Source organism: Leopardus geoffroyi, chromosome D3 (genome assembly GCF_018350155.1).
Source record: "Leopardus geoffroyi isolate Oge1 chromosome D3, O.geoffroyi_Oge1_pat1.0, whole genome shotgun sequence".
NCBI lineage: Eukaryota > Metazoa > Chordata > Mammalia > Carnivora > Felidae > Leopardus > Leopardus geoffroyi.
This window is the reverse complement of record NC_059339.1, coordinates 28514878-28532460: the sequence shown is the minus strand read 5'-3', so window position 1 is coordinate 28532460 and position 17583 is coordinate 28514878. Positions and strand designations below refer to the sequence as shown.

The window sequence follows — 17583 nt, the reverse complement described above, 5'->3', positions numbered from 1 at the left end:
GCTGGCTGAGGCCAACTCTGGGCCTGGTTCCCAGAGCTCTCGGAGGCCTGCCCTCTCCCATCATGGCCACTTAGGGGTTTATGGCTGCCTTGGTCTGTTGCTGCTGTAAACAAACCCACCGTCCCCCTGGGAAGGACAATGGTGCCCTCAGTGGTCTCTGCCAACCCCAGCTGTTTGGGAGACCTGTGCTGGAGGCTGAGCCCTGGGACCACAAGACTCGGGAGCAAAAACAGCTTTATTCAGATCTGTGGTCAGTTACAAACTTGGTTTGTTTTTTGGTCACAGGCCCCAGAATGCCATTATTCTGAGTCCACATCAAAATACAAAGCTCAACATTTAGTTTGGAAACTTAAAAAAACCCAAAACACCCAAAACAAAGGTTTGGTTTAAAATCGTCGTTGAGATGTTCTCTCTGGTGCGTCCCCTGTAAGATGAATGCACGTGCTTGAGACCCTGTGGGGATGACTTTCGACAGAGAACATGAAATTGTTGTGTAGTATGAACATTCACATGTCATCAAAAAGTTAGTGTCTTTGCACTCGATTTTACTGAAGGTACAAACAATGCCTTTGACCATCTTTGGTTGCAGCACCAGACGATGCCCAACTCCCATGGCCCAGCCCATGGGACAAGCGAGCCTGTCCCGGATGAGGCAGTGACGCTGGGCTGCCACCAAGCAACGCGCTTAATGGCTTGGGGGCCAGGAGAGAGCCAGAGGTGAAGCACTGTCCCACTGAGCATCTGTGCTCCTGGAGGATCTTTTCTTCTAGAAAGTGGAGCTGTAGGGCCCAGCCCCAGAATTGCTGGCAATGCGTGAAGAATGACCCTCACTTTGCCAAAGGCGATGGCAAAATCTAGGTTTAAAGTTAGGAATCAGAGAACCATCCTCTAACTTTCTCAGGAACCTCTAGGGTTTTGGAATCTTCTCTGGAACCAGACACTGAGGGACCGTCCTGCTGTCGGCAGGGAGAGGAGAGGCACGCCACCTTGCCAACCTTAAGGATGGCGAGGCCCCTCCTGGGCAGCACTGCCTCCCAGGCCTCACACAGCTAGACCCTGGGGCGTCAGGTTGGAGAAAGGCCTGGAGGCCCATTTCACTGCAGGGCCTGTGGCTGAGGGAAGCAGGGAGGACCGAGTGGCTGGGTCCGGCACCGTCCTGTGACGCTAACAGGCCCTTTGATGTCACTCCCTTCCTTGCCAAGCCTGGACCACACCCTTCCGGTTTCATCTCCTCTTACGCGTGGCATGGCTCAGTGGCTGCAGGAAAGCGGCCCCCTAGCTCGGAGGTGGCCTCTCAGGCTCGAGCGAGAGGCTGTGTGGGCCTCTTGCTGGCGGCCCTGCATCGGCACCCGGCCTGAGGTCAGAGATGGTGCAGCTTGCTGCGCTCGGTGAGCAGCGTCATGGCCACAGCGTAGAGGAGGTAGCCCAGCACGAGGAGCAGGGCGCAAGGGAGGGGCCCAATACAGAACAGGGAGGCCACGAAGAAGGCCAGAAGCAGCGAGAGCAGCGTCCGGTAGCTGCCCAGGAAGCGCAGGCTGAGCCTAGGGCCCCGGGGACGGCGGGCCGCACACCCTCGTGCCACCGGGCTCAGCAGGTGCCTGTCTGCCAGCCCAGGCTCCGTGAGGTGGTACCGACAAAAGCTGCCGAGGAAGTCGGCACGGGAACACAGGGCTGCCATCGGGCCTGCAAACTGGGCAGAGACAGAGGCACGGGGAGTGGGCGCGGGCAGGGCCGCACGCTGCCCCGGCCTCTCCCCGAGGGTGGCAGGACCAGAGGCGGGGGCGGCCCTCCCGCGTGCACTCACCCTGCGGTTGATGGCGGAGGACAGCCGGAAGAGCACGCGGACCAGGCTGGCGATCTCATAGCTCCGGATGGGCTGCAGCTCTGAGTCACCCTGGTACTCGATGTCAAACCTTCGCAGCCCATTGATGATCTAGAAGCAGCAAAGGAGGCGAGCCCCGGGTGAAACCTGGGCCGTGCGAGCAGCCCTGCGAACACACCTCTGCGACGCCTCACAAGTGCGGTCTCCGCTGCCGGGCCTGCCGGGACAACAGGGCTCGGAGGCTCGGCCAGCGGGAGCCACGGCCACGCCGCCAGGAGAGCGGAGCCCTCTGGGGTGTGGCCCTTACCTGGTACCGGCCCAGGGGCGTGAGGATGAGCCCGTCCTCCCCCACGACGCAGTCTGGGAGCTGCTTCTTCCCATTCTCATCTTGAGTTGTCCCCAAGGCAAGCGTGAGCTGGGTGAGCTGAGCCTCGCTGAGCTGTGAGGGAGGAAGCCCCGTGAGGAGGCAGTGCCGCTTCCTGCTACCTGCCTTCACTCTCGGGGTGAAGGGAGGAGACTGGCCCCCCTGGGCCTCTAACGGCGACAGCAAGGGGGCCCAGACGTGACATCGTGGGCACGGGCTGTATCTCCCACGGGCTGGGCAGGGGATGAGGGCCGCGGGACCGAACGCCAGGAAGGGGACAGCTCCCCCGGCTCGTACTCGGAACATCTGGCACAGGTACTCCAGGGCCTTCTCCAGGTACTCGTCTGTCTTGCGGACACTGTCCTGCCCCATCTCGTCCAGGTCGTTGGCTGCGTAGGAGCCGTTCGTGTCTGTGGAGCAGAAGCCCAGCCACGACAGAAAGGGGCGGCCGGCCGTGCTCTCCCCGCACTGGTCAGAGATGGACTTGGCAGTCTGCTTGGCCTGCGTGATGAGCTGAGCCAGGCGCAAGACCTGCGGGGCATGGGGGCAGGTCAGCCAGCTCGGGTGGTGCCACCGCACGCCACCCAGCCACCGACAGGCTGGCAGGCGGACCTGGGGGCCCCCAGCAGGCCAGGAGGAGGCCAGGGTCTTTCAAGACTAAGACGTGCATATTCTACGTGTGTGTGTGTGTGTGTGTGTGTGTGTGTGTGTGTGTGTATTTCCTTTGGAGAGACACAGAGGCAGACTGAGCAGGGGAGGGGCAGAGAGAGAGGGAGACACAGAATCCAAAGCAGGCTCCAGGCTCCAGTTGTCAGCACAGAGCCCGATGTGGGGCTCGAACTCAGGAGCCCTGAGATCATGACCTGAACCAAAGTCAGACACTTAACTCACTGAGCCACCAGGCGCCCCCAAGACGCCCATATTCTAAATGTGAAAACTTTCTAGCAAGTGCTGCCTTTATCATCAGAAAAAACGTAGACCGCACTGAAAAAAGAAAAAAGCCAAGGTACAGCAGCGTCCACCAACACCCAACCTTCCTCCTTCCGTACAACACGTGTGCTCTCCCTGGCCCTGCTGTTGCCACGGCTTCGGGACGGCCGTGTGGCCTGGGGGAGCCCCAACTCACCAGCGTCCGGACCTCGGGCCCAAACATTGGGGTGTACTTGCAGTCCTGGCCCTCCAGGCTGTAAACGTGGCTCTTCACCTTGAAGGAGGCGTCTGTGACGGCTGGGGGCCACGAGGACAGGAAGCTGCCGGTGAAAGTGGGAGCTGTGAAGAGTCGGTGCTGGCGGTGTGGGATGACGAGTTCTGGCTCCAGGAACAGCTGTTCCCCTGGAAAGCAGAACCCGACTCTGGCTTCAGCTTCCATGGCACCAAACAGCCAGTAGCCGCTGGCTGGCTTCCTGGGTGCCGCTGAGGCTTCCGAGGGATAGGGACCGAGTGGCACAGGGGCCCAACTCCTAATGTTCCTGGAGCCCCCACCAGTCTCAACAGGAAGGCCGACATGCACAAAAGAAAACCAGAGAAGCTAACACCCGATAAAGCCATCTAAGACACGACACGGGCCAAGACTGCTTTCTCATGCCACCAAGAGTCACCAGGGAGACACAGCTCTGAGCTCTGCTTCCCCCGCCCAGCACCCCCGCAGCTCCTGCCTGGCACGCGTGCCACAGGGAAGGCAGGATGCCGCTAGGCTCCGACGTCCACCCCGCCACCGTGCACCAGGAGTCCCCGTGGCACCTCTGCCAGCCCACCGCGAGCCCGTGAGGCACATGCAGGGTCCGTGGGTCCCTCTCTAAGTGCTGCTTCCCTCTGGCTGAGGGCTTACCTTTCTGGATCATTTCAGCCAGGTTGGGCTGGGCAAAGACTTTGGCCACTCGGAATACCATGAGCGCGTTCTTGGGGCTGACCAGGTCGGTGCGGAGCGCGCGGCTCAGGAAGCCCACAAAAAGCTTGGTGTACATCAGCAGATTCTCCTGCACAAAGGGTGCCCTGGGGACCAGGCAGTGCATCAGGGCCCAGAACTCCCACTGGAGGCAGGACTACACCAGTCTATGCCCCCGCTTCACTAGCGCTCTCTTCCTTGGGTTCCAGGTTCTCCCCTGCCACGACCTCATCGTGGCTGAGGGACCAGGGCTGGGGGCAAGGGAGGAGGCACAAGGGAGGCAGGGAAGACCTAGGCCTCCTATAGACGGCGCAATCCGCTGTAGGATGCGGCCCTTCCCGAGAGGGCCAAAGCCTCCGCAGCAGAGGCTGGCCCGGGCACCAGAAGGAGCACAAGGAAGGCAGTCGTGGAGAGGAGGCGCTGGCGGAGGCTGGGGGGTTGGCCGTGAGGGCGGGAGGGGAGGCGGTGGTGGCTGCTATGCAGAACGCTAGTGAAGACGGGTCGAGGGGTGCTTGGGGGCGAGTGCAAACATACATCTGAGGGGAGACAGTCAACGGCAAGGGGACAGCACAGAGGAGTCACCAGCTGTTTCTGTGGGAGATCAAGCCCAGGGCCCAGACAACAAAGCACAGTCAAGGAGGGAGGGGCCTGTGCCCCACCTGGAAGCAGGTCCCCCTAGGGAGGACAACGGGCCGGGGCTCACCATCTCTCCGACACACACCGGGCCTGGCAGTCGCTGCTCTGAGCCTGCTTCTCAGGTGCATACCTCCAGGGCTGTAGGTAGCTCAGCCACATCTCCAGGACCTGGTGGGACACGTGTGCCCTGAGGGCCTGGAGGCTGGCATTCTGCTGGGCTGTGGGGCTGGGGCTTTGGTCCAGATCCTTGGGTGGCCTGGAGCTCGGCTCCCGGCAGGCAGCTCAGGTAAGGAGGGGGTGATCCTAACCGTGGGGCTTCGGTTCTCCTGGAGGTGTTACCACGTTCTCTTCCCACCCGCCACTCCGAGAGGGAGCAGGAGGGAACTCCGCATCCCCTATGATGTTTCTTTTTTCATCTTTAATTAAAATGATTTTTTTAACCTGCAGATAGCTGACACACAACGTTACATTAGTTTTAACCCTTAGGATATGTAACCCTCGTGCCAGCCCTTCGGAAGCGAGTGTGGAACGTGTGGAACACAGGAGTGCTTTCCCCAGCTGAGGGAGCCTGTGAGGCTCAGTGGGGCTGGGAACCCACCCAGCGTGGACCCACTGGGTTCCAGGTCAGGGCAGACAGCTTTTCTGTACCTGGGGGTTGGCTCTGAAAACTCAAATGAGCAGAACAACGTGACCCACCAATGTGACCCTCAGCAGCAATAGCTGATTCCTTCCTGCATCCGCCCCACGGGACCTCCCTCATCAGGCACAGAGGGCAAAGACAAAGAAAGCAAGATGGGGCTGACACTCACGGCTCTGAAGGACGCATCCAGGGGCCAGTGGCCAAAGCAGTGCTGCAGGAAAAGGTAGAGTTTCTGCTGGACAAACCTCGGGACGGCGGCCCTGCAGGGGAGGGGAGGCGAGGAGAGGGTCCCCTCATAGGTGAGCCAAGTGGCTCCCGGTTCCGAGGGCCAGCTCTGCCGGGGTGAACACTGGGCACCCCTGAAGGTAACGCCTCCTATTTTGGGCCCCATTTTTCACAAAGAAACCAAAGTTCAGAGAGATTAGGGAATGTCCCAAGGACACACAGCACACAAGCGGTTGACCTAGTATGGCTCCTGTGACCACCTCTGCTTGGGTCACCACACACAAGTCACCTGCTCTGCTGGCCCCAGTTGGCCTAGGAGTCAGGCCACCGTCCTGGCCCTTTTGACAGAAGGACTGGGGGAGCAGAGGGGAAGAGGAGGGGGAGGGTGCAGCACAGAGCTCAGTCTCCCATGACAAATGAGCCACTTTGCAGTGAAGGCACTCCCAGCCCATCGGCTTTCCTGGGCATTCTGAGTGCGGTCAATGTAGATCTTCCACTCTGCCCACACTGGGGAGGAGGGGACAAGACAGGGCAACAAGATGGGGCCTCTTTCTGGCCAGCCTGGCTCTTTCTACTGAAGACGGCAGGCCTGGAAGGAAAGGCCGTGGCAGCCAGGCAGCCCCCACCCGCCTGTGGAGCCAGAGGAGGCGTCGGGAAACAGACCCAGGAGGGGTCAAGGTGATTTCCCACCTGCCCCACCCTGCAGACGCCTCACAGGCCGACCCCATGCCCTAAGGATAGGTTACTGTGGGCAACAAGTATGTGCAGTAGGAGGCAGTGGCAGCCAGGGACACGGGAGGCCTGTGCATGCCCTGTACCCACCGTTTGAACTCCTCCAGGGGACTGGTGGCGTGAGAGTGGGTGGAGGGAGAGACCTGCTCAGGCTTCAGGCTGTTGGAAAAGGCGTGCAGATGCTTTAGCAGCAGGCGCACCACCAACACGTGCTCCTCCGTGGGTGTGAACGACTCCTGAGGTTGAGGGGGAGCTGTGTCAGGACCCAGACTGGTCCCAGGGTGGGGCCCCCAGGCCTGGCCATGTATGTCCCGCCCAGGACCACTTCTCCCCGACAGGATGTGTGGGCCACCCACCCACAGGGCCCTCCCTGGGCCTGGCACGCAGCAGACAGACCTCGCATGCCAGCTCTGAGACCCGCTAAGAGCACGCAAGGCAGGGCGGGACGGGACGGCTTTGCTAAAGCAGACCTGAATGCTTCCCTGTGTGCTTCCAACCCCTTCTTGCACCCTCTGTGGTTGACTCGGGTCATTGCTGCCCGGCCAAGTCCTCGGGGGTCCCCCCCAACCCCTGGCCAGCCAGAGGAGGAGCAGGGGGCAAGGCAGGCCAGTATCCCACCCTGGATCCGGACTCAGGGTCTCCTGCCTGCCTCCCAGGTATATGAAGACAGCTCGCTGGGGCCCATGGCTTCCTTTTTCAGGGAGAAACACTCCCAAATTCCTTCTCCTGCTGTAACCCTCACCCTTCCATCCACTTCCTGTCCTGGACACAGCCAGCTGGGGCTTGGCGCAGGGTGGCCCTTCCTCTATTGCTAACAGCCCTGCCGTCAGCACAAGACAAGAGTGCTTTCTATCTTGTCAGGTGAAATTCTCGTTCACAAGGTTCAAGTAGGATCTTTAAGACCCAGCCCCGAGAGGAAAGCCTGTCTGCTGGCTCTTCTGTGACGGAATACAGGATGGAGTCTCCAGAGTGGCAGAGGACGGCACCGGCAGGATACGCTGCCTCCGGCTCCCAGCTCTGGGGTGCCCGGACGCGCTCCTCTCCCCACACTCACCCCCCAGGCCTCTGGGACCCCCACAACCTCGATAGAGCTTTCGGCAGCCTAGTCCAAATCCTGAGCAATGTTGAGGCTGGCACAAGCCGTGCCTCCTGGCACAGCCCGGGCACCCAGTCACAGCCCCACCACTGCCCGCGGCACTGCCTTCTCCGCTCTCCTTGCCATGGATCTGTCTCCACAGGCCTAGGCAACACACCACACGACTCGATATGACTGCGGGGGAAGCTACGGGGCTTCAGGAGGAGATTTTCTTCTGCTTATCTGTAAGCTTAAGCGATGAACTTGCATCATTTGAACAACAAAAAAAACGTAAGATATTTTCACAGTAACGGAGGATCAGAGGGCACTGTTGCCAGGCTGTGACTCCCCCCAGGAGCCTCCCCCTTTCTCATTCCTGGCCCCTCGCCGACCCACCCACCATCTCCCTAGCAGAGGACAGAGCATTTGCACTGAACCGGGAAGCTCCTTGGGCTATCTTCCCTCTGGACAGAAGCCAAACCTTTCTTCTCATCCCCCCCCCCCCCCCCCCCCCCCTGCCGAGAGCCAAATCCCCACAGGAATCCAGCCACCGCTGCTGTAAGTGGGCCTCCTCCACCCGCATGGCCGCTAGGGACACTTTCCCAAAGCCAGTGGCATTTCTCACTGGGCCCAGCCCTTCTCAGCTCAGCAACCCTTCCCATGGTGGGTGGGGGGAGGGCTCTTACCCCTCCTGCTGTGCACTTTTCTCCAGGGATGCTGCTCTTGGCCAAGTGAGCCCTTCCCCAACACATGCTGGAGTGGTACCACTTCTGTGCTAAACCCGCCCCCGCTGGTCCTTCTGGATCATTCTCTTCCCTCTTCCCTGTGGCTGCTGCTTCTGAGTGGGAACCCTGTGCGCACTCACCACCCCATCCCAGCAAACGTGATTTCTTATCTTGTGCTCAAATAGCAGGTTAAATGTGGTGTGCTCCCACTGAGGGGGAACTGGACAGACCCCTGGCCTCGAGCATGGGATCTAGATGCATGCTTTCTGCCCAAACTTCCTGACATTCATCTCATGAATCCATGAACTACGAGACTCCATCTGCCCTGAAACAGCCTGTAGTCCTGCACTCCATCTACCGACCTCAAGACTTCAAACCCGTCCACACTGGTCATCTCTGCCTAAAGCAGACCAGTCTCCGTGAGGCCCTCTCTCGCTCTCGCCTACCTCTGTGGGAGCACAAAAGTCCACAAGAGGCCAGGCCCCAGCATGCTCAAGGACCAACAGCCTCTCCAGGCTAGGGGACGAAGCCCTTGTCCTCCCTGCCCCTTGGCCTCACACAGGCTTGGGATTGACAGACCATGCCACCATGAGCCTTGGGGCTTCCCTGGGCTCAGTCAGTTCCTAGGTACCAGGCCCGCAAAGCCAGGCAGGCCACTGCGAAGGCCACACTGTTTCCGCTCCCTCAACCCAGGGCCAAGCACAGAAGTCACCAACTCCCAAGAGCCTACCACATTCCAACTGGCTTGGGGCTTGGCCAGGCAGATCTGGTGGCCCCACACCCCAAACCCGGGCTAGTCTACCAAGCTGAGGGCTGAGCCAGGCTAAAGACGGATGCCTGCCACCATCCCCAACACACACTGGCCTCACTCTGCTTGGAACTGGCCTGAATCACCCCAGTTGGCCCCCGGCCGGACCCTCGCTTTACCACTGCACTGCCATGCGCTCCATGGCTCACACCACAGGGCAGGGGTGAAACAAAACAATATGAGAGCGGCCAGTACTTGGTAGGCGTGGAGGGCCTGGAGGCTGGGTTGGGCAGGGCTGTGGAGGGCGCTGGAGACACTGAGTCGGTAGTGCAGAACCTCCAGCTGAGAGACAACAAAACAGAGAAGCCAAGAACAGGCAGGGAGGGCAGAGGACAGGGCAGGGGACAGGAGGGGAGAGACCGGGGAGGGGACAGCAGGGAGAGAAAGACAAAAATGAGCCCAGAAGTAAGGAGAGAAAACAAAAAAAAACAAAAACAAAAACAAAAACAAAAGCACGTCAGTGACAATCCAAACAATCACAGCCCAGCAGCCTCAGACCAATGGACACCACCCTCTCAGCCGCCCAGACGGAGCCCTTCCTGGTGGGCAGACTAGAGCCAGGCCCAAGGGGTGCTCTTCCACCTGCCAGGCAGAGGGACAGACAGACCCTCAAGGTCACTTGGGCAGCCTCCTTCATGTCTCTGGGGCCTGAAGTTCTCTCCAGCTCCCTGAGGTCAGCCTGACTCACTTTCCTTCCAGAGGGTCCTGCCCTCCCCCAACCCCGAATGCTCTGTGTGCAGCGTGTGCACACTGGAGCCCACCAGGATCCCAGGAGTCTTGCTGGGACACACTGATGGCCACCAAGGCCCTGAAGGCCCCGAGGCTCCGAAGAGAAAGTTTTGAGGAGCTAGTTCCAGATGGAGACCTCTTTGCTCAAGAAAGAAAAATTTGTAACTTATTGGACTTCCCTGTGTTGTCCCAAGAAGAAATTTACCAAACTGATATATGATGAGATCAGTTCCTAGGTGTCAAAGATCCAATCAGCGACCCCTCCTGAATGGGGCTGATTCCCAGGGTGGCACAGAGGCAAGCAAGGTTTAGCTCACCAGGCCTGACACCTTCCACACCCCACGTTCCCGAAATCGTTAAAGGTAACGTGGACACTCATGGGTTCGAATCCTGGGAGACCCACCTCTCGTACCTCACCAGGACTCCCCAACTCCAGACACACAGAGCCCTCCATCAGTCCCGACGGGCCCCAAGAATCTGGTCATGGCCACACACACCCAGAGGCAGCTGGAACCCTGAGGCTGGGACAGCCTGGGCCATGGGGGATGACAGCAGAGCTGGCTTAAGCTGTCCACCCCTACCCCACCTCTGCCCTGCCCCGCTGCAGCGACAAGGCCTGCTAAAGCAGTCCCCCTTAGCCAAGCACAACCCAGAGCCGGCCCTGGCACACATCCTGCCCTGGGAGGGCCATGCCTCCCACCGCGTACCATGCTTCACACGGGAGAGGTCAGAATGCATGTGCCAGACCTCGAGGAGACAGGCACAGCCACAGACGCGCAGAGCAGGGGCAGGAAGCAGCACAGCAAGGAGGTGTCTGCCCTTCATGGCCTTCCTCTGGGCCAGACCCGGGCTCAGCGACAGCTCTCAGTGAGGAATCAGGGAGCACACGGTTCCCCTGTTGGGGGTCTGCCCAGCCTGCAGGAACACAGTGCAGGCCCCACAGTGTCCTGCAGGAATATGCGGTCTTTACCGACCATCTGACTCTCCTGAAGCCCTCCCTGCCCAGTAAGCTGAGGCAGAGCAGAGGCCCGGGCTGTAAGGAGCGAGCATACGCTCCGGACCCAGGCTAGGCATGGAAGCACCATGGGACCTCTCAGAGCTGCGTTTCCTTCATCTTTCACATCAGGAAAACTGACCCCAAGGCTAGGATTTCCAAACGGCACAGCACAGGCCTGGGTAAATGGTAAGGAGCCTCAGGTGAAGCAGACCTCCATGGCTGTCCTTCTCCCCTTCCCACACACCAGGTTTTCTTAGGTTTTGCTTTCAGCCTCAATAGGAGGCAAAGACAAATAGGAAACAAAACAAAACAAAACAAAACACAACTAAACACCTCAATGGGTACCTGGTGGGGGCTTCCCAGTCGCCCCCTGACTACCAGTCATTCTGAGCAGCTCTCCCCTGCCCTGTGGTCTGGCCAAGAGGAAGCAAACGTGAGGAAGAAGGGGAAGGCTCCCCTGCTCTGGCAGGGACGGCCCACCCTCCTCCCTCGTATAGGGCTCGGGATCCTCACAGGAGACAATCCAGAGGACCTCTGTGACTGGCAGATCTGCTAAAAATGACAGTGAATGTGCTCCCCCTGGCTCAGAAGACAGAACGAGCAGATGGGAAGGCAATGCAGCAAAGCAGCCCCTGCCTCTGCAAAAGCCACATGCACAGGGGCTGAGTGAGCCCCCAGGGCCCTAGGGGGAAGCCTGGCCCCTGACCCCCGTGCACCAGCCAGGAACATGCAGCCAGTCCACTGTGGAAGCAGCAATGGCAGTGCAAGCACTTAGTAACGCGAGAGGCCCAAGACAGAGTTCTGGCTTTCCCTCTCTTCCCTGTGATGTCAAGGACAGAGATTTGGGTCACTCTGCACTTTAAGAGAGCAGTGGTTGGGGGCTGCTCCCCAAATGGGTACTCAGAAGGGCAGCAGAGAAGCAGAACTGGTTGCCAACACTTTGCAGAACCACCACCACTTGCTGGAATCACAGAGGGAAGGTCACAGGCCACCCTCGTGAATTTTAGCCTATAGAGTGTTAATTCGTAAGGAATCTCTCAAGAATTCTGTCTGGCGTTGACAAAAGCAAAGTCTGAGGAGCAAACACAGAAGCGCACAGAAGCCACAGATCACACAGTTGGTTACAGGCCCCAGTTCACACGTTTCAGGCTGCTTCATGGAGCGTGAACCTAGGTGCCCACCCTGCCTAATAAGAGGCGAACAGAGCTGTTGTACTCTGACGAGTCCAGTAGGCCGCCGGCCCTGGGAACGTTCCAGGGACACAGCTGCCTTCACGCCTCTGCAAATGAGCATGCTGCCCTGTGAGGGAAGAGAAGGGAAAAAGAGGAGGAGACAGGCCAGGCTGCATGCAGGGAGGCATCAGATCCCACCCACTGCAGAAAGGGCTGCCTGCCAATGCTCTGGAGGAGGTGGAAGGCAGTATGGGCACCAAGGTGAGCGAAGTCGGCCGGGTGCCACCTCAGCAGGAAAGCAGGAGACGCTGTGATAGCAGAGGGAACAGGCCCGGATGTGACTCCCAGAGGCATCCGCAGCTCTCCTGGCCCCAGAGCACGAGCACCACAACCTCAGCCATTCCGGCTGCCAGGGAGGGGGCTCTGGAAATAGCATGGGGAGGACCCCAGAGAGGACAGGCCTCCAGCCCGCAGGGTGCAAGCCCACCACAGAATGAAACCCACCTGCCGTCTGGCATCAGAGTAAGGGGTGATGGTGAGTTTCTGCTTCCCACCATCCAGCCCTTGACAACGAGCTGAGATCAAGGACAAGAAGCAGCAGGTGGACCAGGCACACCAGGGCCAGAGCAGAGGGGATGAAAAAGTGTGGCAACCTACCTTGGCGTGAGGGGACTGCATTTTTTGGTACATCTCCAAGGAATAATGATGAAGCCACATTTCAACAAAAACCTGCAAGAGAGCACTGGATGGTCAAATGGTTTCCATCTAAGGTATCACAGCCATTCCAGGGGCAGGTCTTTTCAACCAACGGTGTTGGGAAAACTGGATATCTACATGCAAAAGAATAAAGCTGGACCTTTACTTCACACCATGAAAAATAAATAACTCAGAATGGATGAAAGGCATACATGTAAGAGCTAAGACTTAAAACTCTTAGCACAAACTGTGGGCAGAAAGCTTCAGGACACTGGACTGGGCTATGATTTCTAGCTCTAAAAGCACAGGCAACAAAAGAAACCAGACAAATTGGACTTGATGAAAATTCAAAAATATTTTGCACGTCAGAAGACATTATCCACAGAAAAAGGTCACCCACAGGATGGGGGAAAGTATTTACAAATCATGTATGTGATAAAGAATGGATACCCAGAATATAAAGACAACTCCTAAAACTCAGCCACAAAAAAATAAAGCCACTCAATTAAAAAATGGGCAAAGGGCTTGAACAGACATTTCGCCAAAGACGTACCAATGGCCGATAAGGACACGAGTAGATACTCAAATCATCAATCATGAGGGAGGTGCAAATCAAAACCACAGGGAGACACCACCTCACATCCGTGAGGATGGCTATACTAAAAGATAGAAAATGATGGGCATTGGTAAGGTCGTGCACCGCTGACAGGAATATAAAATGGTACAGCCACTGTGGAAAATGGTATGGCGGCTCCTTAAAGTATTAAATAGAACTATCATATGACCCAGCAATTCCCCTTCAGGGTATATACCCCAAAGAACCGAAATCAGAGTCTCTAAGAGATATCTGTACATCCATGTAGAAACAGCTATTCACAATAGCTAAAATGTGCTAACAACCCAAGTGGCCATCCATAGATGAACAGAAACACAAAAAGGGGAATATCCACATGACACAACATTATTGAACTCTGGGGCACCCGTGTGGCTCAGTTGGTTAAGCATTGGACTCTTGATTTCGGCTCAGGTCATGATCTCACGAATCATGAGATCAAGCCCTGTGTCAGGCTCTGCGCTGAGAATGGGGCCTGCTTAAGATTCTCTCTTGCGCCCCCTCTGCCCCTTTCCCCTGCTCGTGTGCATGCGCTCTCTCCCTAAAATAAAACAAACAAACAAAACCAAACAACAACAACAAAAACGCTACTGGGGCAGGGGTTTAATATCCAAATGATGGTGATCACAGGAAACATCTCCAGCAACGTGGGAACAGGTTGAAAATGTCGAAGGTGGGGAAAGCTTTTACACGGATCCAATGGAAACTGAGCAGCGCTCCTATTACCACGAGAAAGACAAAAGTCTTTGGAAAGGGGACGCTGGGATGAAAAATACTACCAATGACATACAGGTTAGACACATGGGCACGTTTCTTCTAGTCTGATTCCCACACGCCACAGCAGGAGAACACCAACAATTCAGAACCACTTTCAGGCTGAGAACAGTCTTTAGACCTCTGCCCCTGGGGGTGGAAGGTGGCCAGGCAGTTTATTTTGAAACAGAAGATGAGAAGAGCCTCCTCGCGCTCACCTGAAGCAGAGTTTCTGACCTCCAGATCTCATGGGAGGCAGGGTCTGCATTCACAGATGTCTGATGAGAGATGTGTCGCTTTAGGAGGCTGGTGTGGTGGAGGCCATAAGAAGCGAAGGGCATGGTTGGTGTTCTGAGGGAGACACAGGAAAAGGCCTTCGTTAGGGGATCCTGCTGGCACAACCAGGGGCAATCTCAACATCAACATCACTGGCAACAGTAACCATTACCACTTGTTGAATCATAGAACAACCCCCAAATCCATACAAATCCATATCGATACACACAATCAACAGACAGGAAGAAAAGTCTTTCCTACCACAGAATGCCCACTGATAACTATAGGATGAAACCAGACAGCTATCGTCTGGCAACCAACCAATTAATAACTGATTTGGCTGACGATCGTCAAGGGACACGAACACCACTGGTAATTACAGAGTCTCAGTAGATCTTCCCAACAAATCCCTTTTGTTAATTAATTTAGGCACAAAGGACCCATTTAATTTTATGGTAGGAAAACCTGGCCAACACCCCCTTGGCCCAGCGATCAAGACAATGTTGCAAGCACACAGACTCCACGGGCTGCTGGGTCTAATCACTAGGAAATACCAGAGAACTTAAGATAAGGGCATTCTGCACACCTCCAGGCTGCACGCTTCAAAGGTGTTGAGGTCAGGAAACAGGGAAAGACTGAGAGAGTGTTCCAGACTGGAGGGGGACCAGAGCCAACCACACACAGAGAGTGACCCTCCCCCAGGTCCCAGCCAGGTGGCAAACATTAGTGGGGTAGACAGTGCAGCCCGAGTGGGGTTTGAGGCTTAGATGGCAGCCGGGTAGCAATATTAATTCCCTGACTTGGATGGAAGTGCAGGAGGCTGTGTAGGAGAATGCACTGGCTCTTAGGAAATACACACCAAGACATTAAGAGGGAACAGGCATTGCATTTATAGCTTACTCAGATGGCCCAGAAAAAACACATACAGATAAAGAATGAAATGATTCAGAAACGTAGGTGAAGGACTTATGAAAGTTTTTGGTTATTGTGGCAAGTTTTCTAGAAGTCTGAAATTCTGTGTTAAAACAAGCCAACAAAATCGGGCCCAGAGAACAGCTGGGCAACTGAAACCTGCCTCTGAGAGGGTGTGAACCTGGCCAGCCCTGGTCCTTCTTGGCCGCAGCATTACTGATGCCGGGGCAGCCTCTCCCCACCTCCGTGCCCCCACCTCCTCTTTTCAATCCCCCCTCCTTGGGCACATCTGTGCACACATGTGAGTTCTGGGTCACGGCACGGCACATGTCAGCAGATGTGGGGTGGGCCTGAACCTGCCTCCCAGGGAAGAAGGTACACCAGCAAGACTGAGGAGGGTGAGGAGCACAGCTGGCAGCTCCCAGGTCAGGAGCGTCTCCTGGGGAGAGGCGGCCAATGAGCCACTGGCTAAATGCACCCCGCCAAGGCCTCAGTTCACCCTCGAGTTGAGGCTGGCTGTACACTCCCGTCCTGCACGGTCTAGCCACAGCCCAGCCTTGGACTGGCACGAAAGGCTTTTTGCCCCAGGGCCTCTGGCTCAGGCCACGACCTGGTCCTGCAGCCTACACACATTCTTCCTGTTCTTATTCCTCCACATGTCAGCCCTGCTGTGGCCTGCCCACAGCCCCTTTCTCTCCAGCACCACCTGCCTAGTGCCATCAATCAGCCCTGGCAACACACCGCTTCAGTGTGGGGCTTGGATGCACATGTGGGGAGGGCTGCTGTGGGCAGAACACAGCCCACTCCCAGACCAAAGCCAGCCCTCGTCCTTGTGGCCACAGGACCTAATCACTGAAAACCCACACAGATGTCCTCCTTTACCCTCCTCTCCAGTCTGTGCTAGGGCAGCTGGGGTTGAGATCTCAGGCATAAGAAAAGTTGGGACACCATGAACAAAGAGTGGCACTACTGTCCCTATGAGCAATGCCCGCTGACCAGACCACCCCCTCATGGAAGAACCAGGCCTTAAAGGCTAGCCACAGGGCTGGGCCACCCCAGGCCAAGGGCCAGGGCAACCAGAGAGCCTTACCTGGGAGCGGGTGAGGGGTTGGGCCCCCCAGGACTGGAGGAGAGTGCGGGGAGCACACTGCCTTCTGTGGGCAGGAACCATGACAGGTATCTGTCCACGAGGATGAAATAGGCACAGTCTGAAGTTCGTATGTGGAGAGTCCCAGGGAGTGGCTGGAAAAGCAAATCTGCATTGGTGTGTAGCTCTGCGTGCCACCCTGGCTGCTAACCCCAGCAACGGCAGGGCTCAAATCACTGCACATGAGCCCTGGGACATGCGCCATATCCCAAGGGCCCGAACACAAGCACCTTGGGCAGTGCCAGGAGCAAAGTTCCCACCACAGGGGGCTAGACCCCACAGTCCTTTTCGGCACATGGGAAGATGACGTACAGCAAACTTCCTGGGCACCTCTGCCCTGCGCCCATGCCCAGTAAGCACTTCCTGTGGGAAGCCTTCCCGACTACCACTCGAGGCACCCAGGTCACCCCACATGACCTGTCAAATCCGCCCACCAGCCTGTCATCCTCACTAAGTGAGAATGGCCTGAAGGGCGAAGGCTGGAGGAGGATGCAAAGGAGGAGCTGGAGAAATGAGGTGGAGAGGGAAGAGAAAGAAAGTCCTAGGCCACAGCCCCCACCCTCCATGGGGGCTTTGGTAAAGAGCTGCTTAGGGGCATCCCTTTCGTACCTTTTGAGTGATGAGGCTCAAAGCAAAGAAGAACATGTAGTACTCGAACGGATCTGACGGCAGTGTCAGGGGGCAAACAGGCAGGGGTTGTTGGACCACCCTCAGCATTACGTCTTGGCCACCCATGGCCTCCCCACCCCTGGGGGACTGACAAAGGATACTGAGGGCCAGGTTCAGGCCGAGGCCCCCCGTCGGGGGGAACTGGACCTTGTTGTGGTACAGGGGGCTGTCGGGGAGCACGCGCTCCTGGATGGATGCCTTCACGGGGCCCTGCGGAGAGAGCGTGTTGGGCTTGTGGACAGGCTCTGGCAGGGCGCCCCATGCAGTGCAGCCTTTGGGAGGGGTGCGGTGGAGGCCACAGGCACTCAGACCCTGCCTGGGGGAGTGGTGCCGTCCTCTGGGTAGCACCAGAGCAAGAGGGCCTCCACTCAGAACTGTTCACGCCATCCTCAGGAACACCCGCAAACAGCAAGGGCAGCAGCCGTTTGAGTTTCTGAGCCTTGTCAAGCACTTGATGTTCCCCGTCTTCTTTGCTCCTCAAACCCCCTGAACAAGTCATCCCTTAATTCTGCCCCCTGGACCGGAGACTCAGAAAACCAGCAACTGGTCACATGGCCCTGCCTGCCACTCAGCCAGGTACAAACCAGGAGTGTGGCGCCTTCCCCATGGGCAGAGTTTGGAATGATCTTTAAAAAAAGCAGCCACTGAAGTTCTATGTGCCACGCCCCCTGGGCCCTGAGCAGACACCATGGTGCCGTGCCCACTGC

General features: G+C 57.3%; 1 protein-coding gene across 11 annotated transcripts in view; it reads right to left on the bottom strand.

The window, feature by feature from the left end:
- Positions 1-217: 217 nt before the first annotated feature.
- Positions 218-17583, bottom strand: part of LOC123588452 (sphingomyelin phosphodiesterase 4) — a 22824-nt gene continuing 5458 nt past the window's right edge. For 5 of the 11 annotated variants that reach the window (XM_045459449.1, XM_045459447.1, XM_045459450.1 and 2 more), the window contains 15 exons: positions 16978-17086; positions 16817-16869; positions 16151-16302; positions 14091-14223; positions 12468-12539; positions 9108-9194; positions 6395-6540; positions 5517-5607; positions 4775-4875; positions 4015-4178; positions 3313-3518; positions 2484-2717; positions 2130-2261; positions 1805-1933; positions 218-1690 (listed from right to left, as the gene is read on the bottom strand). In XM_045459449.1, coding sequence (XP_045315405.1) covers positions 1361-1690; positions 1805-1933; positions 2130-2261; positions 2484-2717; positions 3313-3518; positions 4015-4178; positions 4775-4875; positions 5517-5607; positions 6395-6540; positions 9108-9194; positions 12468-12539; positions 14091-14223; positions 16151-16302; positions 16817-16869; positions 16978-17086 — 2139 coding nt within the window. In that variant the 3' untranslated portion in view covers positions 218-1360. Of the gene's footprint in view, positions 1691-1804; positions 2040-2129; positions 2262-2483; positions 2718-3312; positions 3519-4014; positions 4179-4774; positions 4876-5516; positions 5608-6394; positions 6541-9107; positions 9195-12467; positions 12540-14090; positions 14224-16150; positions 16303-16816; positions 17087-17583 lie in introns of those variants that run through there. The other 6 variants (XM_045459453.1, XM_045459454.1, XM_045459452.1 and 3 more) reach the window with 4 other exon arrangements.